The 14,289-nt window shown below is 37.0% G+C and overlaps 1 protein-coding gene and 1 non-coding gene across 2 annotated transcripts; one reads left to right on the top strand and one right to left on the bottom strand.

The window, feature by feature from the left end:
- Window positions 1-480: 480 nt before the first annotated feature.
- On the bottom strand, window positions 481-955 carry LOC108808473 (uncharacterized protein At4g04775-like). The gene is made up of 2 exons (XM_018580610.2): window positions 791-955; window positions 481-717 (listed from the first exon to the last, which is right to left on the bottom strand). Exons 1-2 carry the CDS (start codon window positions 953-955, stop codon window positions 481-483), a joined length of 402 nt encoding a protein of 133 aa, XP_018436112.2.
- An 11,194-nt stretch (window positions 956-12,149) lies between these two features.
- Window positions 12,150-12,256, top strand: LOC130497182 (small nucleolar RNA R71). Its single transcript, XR_008936193.1, has one exon. It is a non-coding gene; the product is annotated as a small nucleolar RNA R71 (small nucleolar RNA).
- Window positions 12,257-14,289: the final 2,033 nt, after the last annotated feature.

Below are 14,289 nucleotides of genomic sequence, written 5' to 3'. Positions count from 1 at the left end.
AAACAGCGACCCTTATGTTCAAAAATATGGGATTGAAGGTCTTGTGTAAATCGTGTTGTTCTCACTGTTATGGTCTTGTGAAAATCTCGTTGTTTCAACTTGTTTCACTTAATCTCACTTGTTTGAACTTTTGGTTTCACTCAATCTCACTTGTTTCAACTTTTGGTTTCACTTAATCCCTTGTTCCAACTTCTGGCTTAACTTAATCCTCTGTTCGACTTTTTCGTATAAATAGGTCAGATATTGTGTTAGTTTCACTTTCTCAATTGTCTAACATACTAAAAATAATAGACACTTTTTTGATAGATCAAACCACATGGTTGTTCAACTTCGCATAACTTAGAAAAACATAGCTTAGCAATAACAGTTACTTTTTCGATAGATCAAACAACATGGTTGTTCAACTTCGCATAACTTAAAAAAACATAGCTTAGCAATAACAGTTAGTTCTACGGATTGGAATTCTCTTAGGAATTTCAATTACTTTTTGTACATCATAATTCCTAGAACTAAAACGATGGTAAGAAGAACACAACCTCCTGATATCTTTATCATGGGCATCTTTTTGGGACCTTCGCGGATATCTCCTTCGTTCCTTATTGTTGCTTTGAGACTCTGAACTTCTTCTTCGAGTATTCGAACTTGGTAGTCCAGCTGCTGTATCTCATCGGTGAAGGCTTCGTCAACCCATTTGAAGACATGATTGTCGTTCTCGAGCTACATGATTTTTTTTCAAAACGAGTAAGCGTGATTCATAAGCGTTCTATATGTAAACAACAAACGGATGTACCCTCTGTGAAGCCGCAAAGAGACACCGATAATACCAGCGATATGGGTTTGGATTGCTTCTGGAGATGAGCTCGGTGACGCCCACCCCGCACCAACACGTACTAGGTATCCCCGGAGTTCGTACCCGTCTCCGACCACCGGTCGTGGATGATGAAGCGGCGGACATCTAGGTTTTTGGGAGGGGAGGGAGTGAGGTCGAGGAGAGAGAGGAGAGAGATTTAGGGAAGAGAGAGAAAATGAAGATAGCAAATGGGGAAAACCTAAAAAAGGGTGTTTAATACTTCGATTGAACGATTCTGGGGTTTTAGTAAATTGGGAAGAGGGAAATTAGAAATTCGAAAAGCTGAGCGGGAAAATTAATCCCAGGGTTTTTTCTGTTGTAAGTTTCACCAAGTACTCAGTTTTACAGAAAGCGTCAAAGTTGCACTTTTTAATTATTTCTATTTATCTTAAGTATACTCTACTTAAATTAATGATTTTGTGGTTATACCAATGCAATTATGTTTCCTAAGTTCATTTCCCATACGATCACGTACATATAAACTTGATTTCGTGCCATAGAGTTATCAAATCTAACTCAGTCAGTTTCAGCGATAAAGCTATGACAACACATTGTATTTCATATACGATTGCTACGAGCAATGAGATGGAATTTTAATAATTTTAATAATTCTTATTAAATCATAATTAACATAACACTACTAATAAACTAAAAGCGTACTACTTCCATGACTTATAAAATTAAATTAAAAACTTTAGAATTTACAATCATGTTATTCAGTTTACATAACGTAGTTATACCAGTTTCACTTAGTTATACAACACACAAATAAAATTTATTTCACCTCACAACGTTCCCATATGATAAAAACACCAAAACCGAAAGTGAAAGGCAAACATCAAAACAGAAAGTGAAAGGCTTAGAACTTAATTTAGAACCTAATTTACATCAAAACTGAAACCGAAAGGTTTACAACATACTCTTCTTCTGTTTCTTGTGGGGATGTTCATCGTCCTCCAAACATGTTCCCATATTTTCTTCTTCTCCATATCCACTCTCACGCTCACAATAGTTCCTACTACAAGAGCTCTCTCCAACTCTCGACAGTTGCTCGGTTATTTGAACTATTTGTAATTCTTCGATGTCCTCCACATGCAAAATACTTCTCCTTTCCTCTCTATCCACTGATGTTAGATAAACAAACACATCTTCATCATCCAAAATATACGATTGCCTCTTAGGTTCCACTACCAATGGAATGTAACCCAAATTGAGCCTCTTCGTAAACGGATCTATTCCGATCTTCCTGCATATCCTCTCTTTCAACAACGAATAAGTGATCTCCTCCAACGATGATGTATTAAAGGATATAGCATACAAACGAGCATCGGTTGGAATCCATTCATAATCATCTCCATCCTTAGAATAATGTCCATCATAATCAAAGTGTATGTTCGTCGAAAATGGACACATTGTCTGCAATAAAAACATTTAACCACTTAAAGTTATACTTGTTTTTTCAGTTATACCATTCACGTTATACTTGGTTACACAGTTACACCATCAAAGTTATACTTCGTTATACTTGGTTATACAATGTCACAGAGTTGTGTCAGTAACCAATTACTGATAAGCAAGCAAGAACGTCTAATCTTCGATTGAATCATCATAATACCCGACATTCAATCATTCCTTTCCGATCCTCGATTAGTTCATGAAACCCAAATGAATAAGAATTTTTCAATTTCCGATCCTCGATTAGTTCATGAAACCCAAATGAATATGAATTTTTCAATTAAAACTATAAATTTGGAGTCGAGTCTTCAATTCAAAACCAAATTGTTATCAGCTTTGATTCCCGATATTCAATTATGAGTTCGTCTATGGTGAGATACATACCCTGTATAACGGAATTAATAGCTCGATGATCCAGCATCCAAGCGACGAGATCGAGTTCGATTGCGAGGAAGAACAAAGAGGGAGGGAATGACGAAGTAAAGGAAGTATCGAGTATTCTATCGAGTCGATTCCGAGTCGACTCGGGAGGGGCGAGTGGAGGAGAGGAGAGAGAGATGAGAGTGGATCGATTTCGATTAATTTATGAGATTCTTAATTTATTCATTAAATTGGTCGGGGGTATTTTAGATATTAACCACATTCTTCAAGAGTATGAAAACAGATAAGAGTATAGCAGATCACATGAGAGTATGGTAGATCACTTTTTACCTCATTAAGAGTACCTGAGCACTTAACTCAATGTGGTTTGGGTTGGTACTTGTTTTTAGGAGTAAAGGGCTGAGATACTCTTAATGAGGTAAAAAGTGATCTAACATACTCTTATGTGATCTGTCATACTCTTATCTGTTTTGATACTCTTCACTTCGATGGTCAATGTCTAAATTACCCTTTTTATCTAAACCAATCAAAATCATTCTCTCTCTTACTCTATCTTCTTCCTTTCTCTCTCCACTGTAAATCTCAAACCCAGATTTAATTATTTCATTCAAACTCTATTCAATTTGGCATTCATCTTCTCCATTAATTCATTCTTGAAGAGGTTTAATTTCAAATTCGTATTCATAATTAACTGATTAAGAACAATGAGTCTCGATCTATTTGGATATTCAAAAACACTGATATAATTATAAATATGAGTCTGTTTTTAATGACAAAAATATAAAAAATGTATCAAATTATTATTTTGATAAATAATTAGAAAACGTAGTAAAACTTTGTATAATTATAACTGTACAACTTGGTAAAATCATAATGTACAACTAAATAAAATTGTGTAACTAGGTAAAGTGGTACTAACTAAATTGTATAACTTAATATAACTATAATGGTAAAACTATATAACTTGGTAACATTTTATGGTTAAACCGTGCAAGTCATCTAACTTGTTGTTAATCATTTTGATTTTTACATGAGACGACGAGTTTTTTCACAAACATACACTTTGATTACTAAAAGTACTATTATAAAGCCGGAGATGGTCATGAATGAAATCCAAACGAAGGTAAAAGTAGTTTGTATGCTAGTGGACAAGATATGCAGAAAAAATGACCATAAATCCATATACAAATAGGTAAAATTTGAGTTATATTGTAATAAAATCTTTGATACCATTGAAAAAACATAACAACATCTTAAGGTGACTGAGCCAGTGGAAGATGTTGTTATTCGAGATAGAGACAATATAGGTATTGATTTGGATAACGTGGAGAGCATGTAAAAGATTTAGTTGATTGAGCATCACATCATAACTATTTTGAAATTACTATTTTGAACTGTGAGCTCCGAATATTAAGAACTCTAATTTGTTTCGATTAAAAAAGTGCATACTTGTTCTCGTAAATATTCAAATTCGAGAACCTAGAAGAAAATACACACCACGATTAGTTGTATCTATTATTTTTAAATGATTGTTCAATACGATAGAAAAACTAAATAAAACTTAGTAAAACTGATAAAATATAAAAATTTGAAGATACACAATTTTTAATTTGTTTGGTTGCTTATAAGTATTATGCTTATTATTTGTTAGTATTTTCTGATTTAAATTTACAATAATTATAGTTAATTTTTTTATCACATAGTTGTGTACTATATAATAGAGGAAATACCTTGTTCTTTTATGCTTTTTATCTTAGTGTTAGCCTTGTGACATTAAAAAATTTATATATGCAACAAAATTAATTATGTCACAACATGATTTGATGGAAAATGATTGTAGTAAACTAAATAAAAGTGGTATAACTATAATATAAATCTTTTGAGTACAGTAAAACTAAAAAAAATGCAAAAAATAGAAAAGTAAAATTTTGAAGCTTTTTGTAAAACTACAAACTTGGTAAAACTTCGACCCAAAAATGCTGTAAAAATTTTTTCCGCCCAAATTTCAGAATTTTCCCTCCAAAATTTTTCTTTTTTTTCCAGACCCCAAAAACGAAGTTGGCAACTATAATTGCTTTAATTTTTAGGGTTTTCTCATTTCTATCATCTTTTTAATCCTCTCACCTCATTTTCTCTCATCTCATTTCTTCCTTTTCATCTTTCTTCACATAATCTGCAATTTTTAGATTTTTTTCCAGAAAATAGTGATTAATCAAGAGACAAAACTCTGAAGCTACAGCGGCGAGTGTATCATCCAGAAGTTCTCCAAATCTGATTCAAACCCTTATTTCCAATACTATTGATGTCTCCTTGTGGTTTCAGATGACCATGTGGATTAAGGACCCAATAATGGAAGACAAATATTGATAGTTGTATGTTGTCTTATTGTTACTGTCATAGTATTTCTGAGATTTTGGTTGTACAATTAATCATAACTTCTATCAAATTAGTTCAGTGATGAGTTTTTTAAGTTTTTGAAATTTGACAAATGAAAAATGAAAATTCTGACAAAGTTTACCGAAATGTACAAACAGAAAAAATATTAAGTTATACAAAGTTTGACGTACGAAAATGAAATTTTTTGAATTTTTTAACCTAATTACACAAACATGAAAAAAAAATAATACTAAATTTTACGAAGTTTGACAAACAAAAATGATGTACTTAACCAAAATTATTTTAAGTTACACCAAATTTTACAAACATAAATAACAAACCAAGTAACATAAACGCAAACAATAAAGTTAGCGTGTTAAAAGAAGAAATTCTACTTCTTAAGGCAACTATGAAAATTGATGTTGAATCCAACTATGGAAATTTCTAAATATAACAATATGATATCTAAATTTGTTTAAGTTTTACAAAGTTTCAAATATTTATACCATCTAAATTGTTACGTTTTTCTTAGTTTCAAATTTTTAGACAATCTAAATCACTTAGTTTCACTTACTTATAAATAGTAATAAATTTTAATAAATTAAAGTTATAAAAAGTTCCAAATTCAAGAGATGCGACTGTTGCAGTCATAAGGCGTGTGAGAGAAGTCGTGTTTTCTCGGGGAGTCAATCAAATTACCCTTAAATGGACATGCCACTGCTTGAATCATTAATTAGAGGATTTTTCTCAAACTAAATATTATCATTTTCATTTATTATCTCCAATACTGCTAGTTGCTGTCGTTAAATATATACATTACGTTTTGGATACTAATCATTTCTTGCAAAATATAACAATAGACTATATAAATTTCGTTAAGTTTTACATAGTTTTAAATATTTATACAATCTAATTTATTACGTTTTTCTTAGTTTCATAAATTTAGACAATCTAAATCACTTAATTTTACTTACTTATACATAATTATATATCTTAATAAGTTAAAGTTATCCAAGAGTTGCGACAGTCGATAGTCAGAAGGCATGTGAGAGAAGTTGTGTCATCTCGAGGAGTCTATCAAATCACATTTAAATGGACACGTTTCTGCTTAAATTTGGGTGAGTGGTTCATTAAATTTCAAGGGTTTATCACTTATACAAGTAACAAATAATTTACGAGATTTCTCTCACACAATAACCGTTTTATTTTATCAAAGTTAGACGAGTATTCGAGTTAAACATGGAAAACACAAACTTGGCTTCTCTCCCTCCTTCAATGCTTCATAAGATTCTCTACAACGTAGCAAAGACCAGTATCCAAGACTTTGGTTGTGCACAGATTGTTTTTTCGGGTTAAACAAAATTGGAAGATATGATTACTTCTACAAATCGGCAAGTCTCATTTACCTGAATGACTGGCTAGACAAGGTCAATGATGTTCGAATGTTCAGAATTAATTGCTACCGTGTGGGTAATCCAGAGGCCATATACTTGAGAAGTATGTATGAGTTCTTCATCATCCATTTAGTTGATGTAGGAAGAAAAAAATATATCTTGCTGGTGAGAGAGGATGCTTGTTGGCCCTATTTGTATATGGTATGATGAACTTAGCCTTTAGTGTTGATGATGGAGGATTGGTTCACAACTACCATGCTTTTACTCGTCAACATGTTGATCAGATGTTTCAAATCATCAATAGTTGGAAACTCACAGGCCATTGTGATAAGAGGACTTTTCAAGGGTCCAATTATGCAAATCAAAGTAGTACTTCAGATGTCAATCCATTCCTAGTTCATTTTAAAGCAAAGAGAATACAAGTCTATACTTAATCTAAATCTAATGATTGAGTGAATGGTTTTTATGCTAAGAATAATACTAAAAAGCAATAAAGAAAGAATCTTTCTTAGGATTATGAGATGAAGAACTCATGGGATAAGGGATCTAGACCTTGCGTGATCAAACTCAAACTAAGGTGCCAGCTTTCAATCAATCTATCTACCTTAGACCTAGACACAATCCTAAGCAAACTCTATCTCTAGAAGAATGCTCATTTGCTTCCAAAACTCAAGCATCAAATCTCTTTGGTTGAATGTTTATGAAGCAATCATTAATAACAAGTCTAATAGCCATCTTAACACCTTTAACAACAAATCTCTTTGGTAGAGTATGTTAAAAGCTTAGGAGAGTTGGTTCAGACATTTCATCGAACACCTTGTGGGTGGGAAATGTCTAGAACTCAACTTTAGAGAGGCCAGCTCTAAAGAAGCATTAAAAACACTCTACTGGCAAGGATTAAGAAGGATCTACACCTAAACACCCTAGATCAAGCCTAATCACCCTTAATCTCCCTAACCCATGAATCCAAAAGTGGATCTACTCACTAATCACCATGATTACTCTTGAACCCATGAGGTTTCCAAGCTTAATCATGTTTAAGAAAGATGAAAAGAAATTATAAACACTCAAGAACACAAGAAGATGATGATTTGATTCAAGGTAAGAACTTTCACCAAAAGGTTTTGTGTTTCTTAGAGAGAAAATAAGATAATCTCTCCAAAATAGAGATTACAAGTATTTATACTTAGGTCTAGGGTAAAGAGAGATACATAGGATAAAAGACTAGAGTGCCCCTTGGATAAGGCTAATTAGAACTTCAAAATAGTGTTTAAAATGACCCAAGGTCGAATTGGGTCGAACCGGACCGGTTTGAGAAAACCAGCCTCGACCACACTCTCTTCTCTTCACGCCCGGCATGGTGATCCCGGTCCTGCATCCCGGTCCTGCCCATACGCCCGGCTTCCTCATCCCGGTCCAAGCAATCCGGTCTGAGCCTGCACGCCCGGGTTGGTCATGGCGGTCCTGCCCGTCCGGTCCTCGCCCATACGCCCGAGTTGTGTTGCACGGTCTGACCTGTCCGGTCCTGGCCTTCACGCCCGAGTTGGTGATTCCGGTCTCGACCATTCCGGTCCAGTCGAGTCTAAGAGAGTACTTGCTTGGCTGAGCATCATTCTTCACCTCCTTTGGATCTTTGAACTCTCAAACACTTCACATCATCTCATAGTATGCTCCAACACCTGATAGGGACATATGAATGCTATATGGATCCTAAAGACACTAAGATCTAAGCTATATGATCAAAATGCACAAGATATGAAGGCTAAAAACATGTAAATATGCAAGATATCAACTCCCCCACACTAGTCCTTTACTTGTCCTCAAGTAAACTTTCAAGAACTAAGGAGGAGAGGTTTGAAAAGAGGGATTTCATAACCAAAAAAAATGCTCTTCTTAGCTCTCATCCTAACAACCTTGCATAGTCATACCAACTAGCTAGAGCAAAACTTCCATTCTTCTCTAACTTCTCTAGGCCTATTCAACTCTTTTGATCTCTACACTCATCATCATGATTCCACAAACCCAAATCCAACAACTCTCTAACAATCATTAAGCAAACTCAATAGAAAATCTTGCAAATGGTCAAAAGGTCCAAGTCATTTGGTTTGGAAAGGAAATGTTTTTGTTCAATGATAAAATAAGAAGTTCAAAACAATCTTTAAAGGTGGTTTACTCTCAAAACAAAGTAGCTTTGGTAATGCACATAATATATCTAAGAAAGGGATCAACTCATGCATACAATGCTCAATCTCCATTGTTCTACCCTTCCCCATACATATACAAGTTCAAACTTCAAATTCAAATGCCAAAACCCAACTCTCATCACTCACCAAGATATCCCAAAGAACTCAAAACACTTCTTTAAATAGAACTCTTTTCTTTTATGGAGTCAATCAAGGGATTTTTTTACACTTTTAGATTCAACTTAGCTCTTTCTAAACTTTACTAGCCCTCTTTTTCACATTTTTTTTATTTTTTTTATTTTTTTATTTTATTTTTTATTTTTTATTTTATTTGGGGGCCAAGACAATAATGCTTTGAGCTAACGATCACAAATTATAATCCCTTGAGACAAGATAATCACTCTTAGAGTTCTAAAAGTTTAATCTTCTCTTTCTTAACCAAACCATACTCCCAAAGATAAAGTCAACAACACTCACCACCCAATCCTAAGTGCTAGACAAAGATGTGTCTAATCTAGCTAGAATGGAGACTAAGCATTGTCGACCCCGATACTCTCAACATTATGCACATGCAAAACTTTCCAAAAAGACCTTACTCAACAAACAATGAAGGCTTGAAAGAAAGCTTTGGGTTCAGGGTGTGGAGTGCCACTTGAAATTGTCAAAAAGATTGGACAAGAAGGATAAGACAATTCAAGTGTGTATAAGCCATGACTCAGCACACAAAGGACCATAAGCAAGAGACATTAAGTTTAAATAAGACGGGAGCATCTTCAAAGAGAGAGTTTCAAACAATCCAATGAGTTTTGAGAAGAGAATTCAAGGCACAAAGTCTACAAGCTATCAAGAGAATGCTCAATCTAGTTGTCATGATTACAAAGGTTTCCAAAATGAGAACTTAGCATGAGCATCTTTACAAGGTAAAATCATCCCCTTATGCATGAATGCAACCTATATGAATGCTTCTAGACTCAATCCTAAAATGCCAATGATGCAACTAAATGCTTCTTTTTGTGTGTTTTCAAAATTTTTAAATTTTTTTTTATATGCAAATAACTATCTATAATGCATGCTAATGACAAGAAACACAAGATCATCAGCAACTTGCACCTCCTCCACACTTAATTCACACAGTCTCTTGTGTGAAAAGTGGAGAGAGATGACTAAGGGAAAATCTAAATGCAATATGAAATGGTATATACAATGGAAGGTGGTGGAGTACCTCTATGGAGCGTGAGAAGAGGCTGATGCCTCGGAGTTGAGTCTGGTCGCCCTCCTTCTTCCATGGGTCTTTAAATGAAAATCCAAAAGACATATGTACATGGATAGTCATGGGACTTCCTCCCAAGTGAGCTTGGTTTAAGTCTCTAGCTTGACTTTCCTTCTTTTGGCTAGTGAGAGGGAGGGTCCTTCCCACCTTCAAGAGTGATGGTGAGGACCTGAGAGAGGAGTTCTTGAAGCTTGAGTGGATCATCTTGGAGCTGAGGGTTGATGATGGCTCTTGCACTTGAGAATGGCCTTGACTTGCCCTTACACCTGAGCTTGTACTCAATGACACCATTCTTGAGCTTCATTGGATGGAGAGTGAGAGTGTGTGAGATCATATCAAGAGATGGAGGATGAGTTTCTTGCAGCAACTTCTTCTTGCCATGAGTGGCCTTTGAGGTTCCACTCATCCCCTCCTTTTTAGCACTTTCCAAGTGCTCAACAAACAACTCTGTAGAAGTCTCTCCATTGAGACCTTTTGTCTCACAAACAACAACTTTATCTTGGGGCTTCTTATCAGCTTCTTGTCCAAAAGTGATTGTCCCACAATAGCCAGCATCCAATGGAGGTTTTAATGGGTAGGAGACAGTTTTGTTCACATTCATAAGAGTGACCTTCTTGTTGGGAAAGTCAATGCAAGCTCCAACTGTTGTGAGGAAAGGTGTGCCCAAGACCAAAGGAACTCTCTTCCCAGTCGCCATGTTAAGGACAGTGAGGTCAATGGGAATGGTGCATGCTCCAATCTTCAAAGGGAAGTCTTTAATGACACCAAGTGGGGTTATAGAAGAGGAATCCCCAAACTGTAGTGAAGACTTGTCTGGTTCCATACTCTCAATCCCTATACTCTTCACCATCTCCATTGAGATTACATTCACACTAGCACCAGAATCAACAAGAGCATCTTTAAGAGTGAGCTGACCAAGGGAGCAAGGTAAAGTGAACATCCCTTGGTGTCCAAGCTTAGGAAGAGACTTTGGAGGGACTGGTGGGTCAAGCTGCAGTGTTGAGATGTTCAGGAGCTCTGCTACTTCTTCTTTGTGAGTGAGAATGTCCTGGATGAGCAGCATTTGGACATGAGCCTCACGCATACCCGAGATCTCTGGAAGCTTGACGCCAACATCACTTAGGTCCTTCCTGAACTTAGAGATAACCTTCTTCTGAGCTTTGGTGAGGACCCTTTGTGGAAATGGGAGTGGGACCTCATATGGTGACAGCTCAACCTCAGTGGCTTCTTCTAGCTTAACCTCTTTCAGCTTGTTGTCAGCTCTCCTCTCAACTTGTTTCTCAGCCCTAGGCTCAGCTCTCTGCAGATTTGTTGCTTCAACTTTCCTTTCAACTTGCACCTGAACCCTTTCCATAACCTTATCCACCATATGTGCTTCAGCTGTTGCTACAATCTATGTTCCATGCAAAAGTCTTTCAATCTCATCCACCTCTTTCTCATGATCACTCAGCTCAATCTTTGAAGAAGTAGTAGAGATGACAACATTGCAAGACTCCTTGGGATTCTTATCTGGTTTCCCTAGTAGTGATCCCATTGGGCTCTTGGAAGATGATGGCATAGAGGCGACCTGACTCTCCAAAGCATTAAAGCGAGAGGCAAGTAGTAGGAACTTGTTGTTCAGCTCGGTATAGCTAGTATCAATCTTGGAGTGCACGGTTTGGAACTCATGACCAATGTCCTTTGCTAATCTAGACTGAGCATCCATTATCTGCTTGAACATTGACTCCATACTTGAATCAGGAGCTGTAGCTTGAGAAGAGTTTCCTTGAGCTTGATTGGACTGATTGTTGTTGTTCCCAAAACTAGGAGGTGTGTTTTGCCTAGGCTGGTATTTGTTGTACTGAAAGTTAGGTTCCTTTTTGTACCATGTACCATTGTTGTTGATGAAGCAAAGCTCTTCTTGCCCTTCCAAACCATCAACCTCATTCACCTTAGGAGGAACCTCTTGACTAGGATCACCAACAAAGCTAACCTGCTCCTTCTTGGATTGGTTTGAAAGAACCAAGTCCAACTTGTCTTGCAAGGATTTGATATCCTTCTTTGTCTGCTGATCCTCACCTCTGCTGGCTCTATCATACTCCTCATTGTAAACTGAGTCACTCTTTGCCATGTTCTCCACCAGCTCCTCTGCATCCTGCTCAGTTCTGCCCAGGAAGAAACCATTGCTAGCTGTGTCAAGCCTGTTTCTGCAAGATGGGAGAACTCCCCTGTAGAAGGTACTAAGCAAGCTTTCCTTGGTGAAACCATGATGAGGACACTGAGCAATGTAGCTGTTGAATCGTTCCCATGCTTCACCAAAACCTTCAAGGTTCCTTTGTTGAAATCCTGAAATCTCATTCCTAAGCTTTGCAGTTCTTGAGTTAGAGAAGAACTTGGTGAGGAAGGCTTCTTTGCACTCATCCCATGTCCGGATGCTATCTCTTGAGAGACCCTTCTCCCATGTGTGAGCTTTATCTCCCAAAGAGAATGGAAACAGCCTAAGCTTCAATGCATCTTCAGAAACACCATTGATCTTGATGGTGCCACACAGCCGATCAAAGTTGTCCAAGTGATCTAGAGGATCTTCCAAAGCAAGCCCATGGTACTTGTTGCTTTGGATCATGTTGATCAAGCTTGACTTGATCTCAAAGTTGTTGTTCTCCACAGCTGGTGCTCTAATGCCAGCCCTATTTCCATGGATGTTAGGCTGATCATGGGCACCAATTGCTCTAGCTTGGCGATGTGGATGTCTTGGTCCAAGGTTGGCAGCTCCTTGACCATCTTCAGCAGCTCTATCTTGAGGCAGGTTCTCCATATCAAAACCCAACCTCTGAATGTGAGCCTGTTGCTCTTCTTCTCTTCTCCTTCTCACAATATCCCTCTCAAGTGCAGAAATGTCTTCAACAATGGAAACAAGGCTTGATGAACCTCTGCTCCTCAAGTTCATACACCTGAAAAGTCAAAGAAAGAAAGAAGGCAAGAAGCAATATCACAAACAGCAATAATAAAAATGACTTAGTCTCAAGCAAGTGACCAAATCTCAATGTCAAAATCAAACTAGGATTGGCAACGGCGCCAATTTGATAAGAGGACTTTTCAAGGGTCCAATTATGCAAATCAAAGTAGTACTTCAGATGTCAATCCATTCCTAGTTCATTTTAAAGCAAAGAGAATACAAGTCTATACTTAATCTAAGTCTAATGATTGAGTGAATGGTTTTTATGCTAAGAATAATACTAAAAAGCAATAAAGAAAGAAACTTTCTTAGGATTATGAGATGAAGAACTCATGGGATAAGGGATCTAGACCTTGGGTGATCAAACTCAAACTAAGGTGCCAGCTTTCAATCAATCTATCTACCTTAGACCTAGACACAATCCTAAGCAAACTCTATCTCTAGAAGAATGCTCATTTGCTTCCAAAACTCAAGCATCAAATCTCTTTGGTTGAATGTTTATGAAGCAATCATTAATAACAAGTCTAATAGCCATCTTAACACCTTTAACAACAAATCTCTTTGGTAGAGTATGTTAAAAGCTTAGGAGAGTTGGTTCAGACATTTCATCGAACACCTTGTGGGTGGGAAATGTCTAGAACTCAACTTTAGAGAGGCCAGCTCTAAAGAAGCATTAAAAACACTCTACTAGCAAGGATTAAGAAGGATCTATACCTAAACACCCTAGATCAAGCCTAATCACCCTTAATCTCCCTAACCCATGAATCCAAAAGTGGATCTACTCACTAATCACCATGATTACTCTTGAACCCATGAGTTTTCCAAGCTTAATCATGTTTAAGAAAGATGAAAAAGAAATTATAAACACTCAAGAACACAAGAAGATGATGATTTGATTCAAGGTAAGAACTTTCACCAAAAGGTTTTGTGTTTCTTAGAGAGAAAATAAGATAATCTCTCCAAAATAGAGATTACAAGTATTTATACTTAGGTCTAGCGTAAAGAGAGATACATAGGATAAAAGACTAGAGTGCCCCTTGGATAAGGCTAATTAGAACTTCAAAATAGTGTTTAAAATGACCCAAGGTCGAATTGGGTCGAACCGGACCGGTTTGAGAAAACCAGCCTCGACCACACTCTCTTCTCTTCACACCCGGCATGGTGATCCCGGTCCTGCATCCCGGTCCTGCCCATACGCCCGGCTTCCTCATCCCGGTCCAAGCAATCCGGTCTGAGCCTGCACGCCCGGGTTGGTCATGGTGGTCCTGCCCGTCCGGTCCTCGCCCATACGCCCGAGTTGTGTTGCACGGTCTGACCTGTTCGGTCCTGGCCTTCACGCCCGAGTTGGTGATTCCGGTCTCGACCATTCCGGTCCAGTCGAGTCTAAGAGAGTACTTGCTTGGCTGAGCATCATTCTTCACCTCCTTTGGATCTTTGAACTCTCA

This window comes from Raphanus sativus, chromosome 6 (assembly GCF_000801105.2).
Source record: "Raphanus sativus cultivar WK10039 chromosome 6, ASM80110v3, whole genome shotgun sequence".
NCBI lineage: Eukaryota > Viridiplantae > Streptophyta > Magnoliopsida > Brassicales > Brassicaceae > Raphanus > Raphanus sativus.
The sequence above is the reverse complement of the archived record's forward strand: the minus strand, read 5'-3'. Positions and strand labels throughout refer to the sequence as shown.

Bases quoted from the DNA above. Each gene is read 5' to 3' on its own strand.
- LOC108808473 (XM_018580610.2), bottom strand. From the start codon at position 955: ATGTCCGCCGCTTCATCATCCACGACCGGTGGTCGGAGACGGGTACGA. The intron at 718-790 runs GTACATCCGTTT...AAAATCATGTAG, and splicing joins TCTTTGCGGCTTCACAGAGG to CTCGAGAACGACAATCATGT.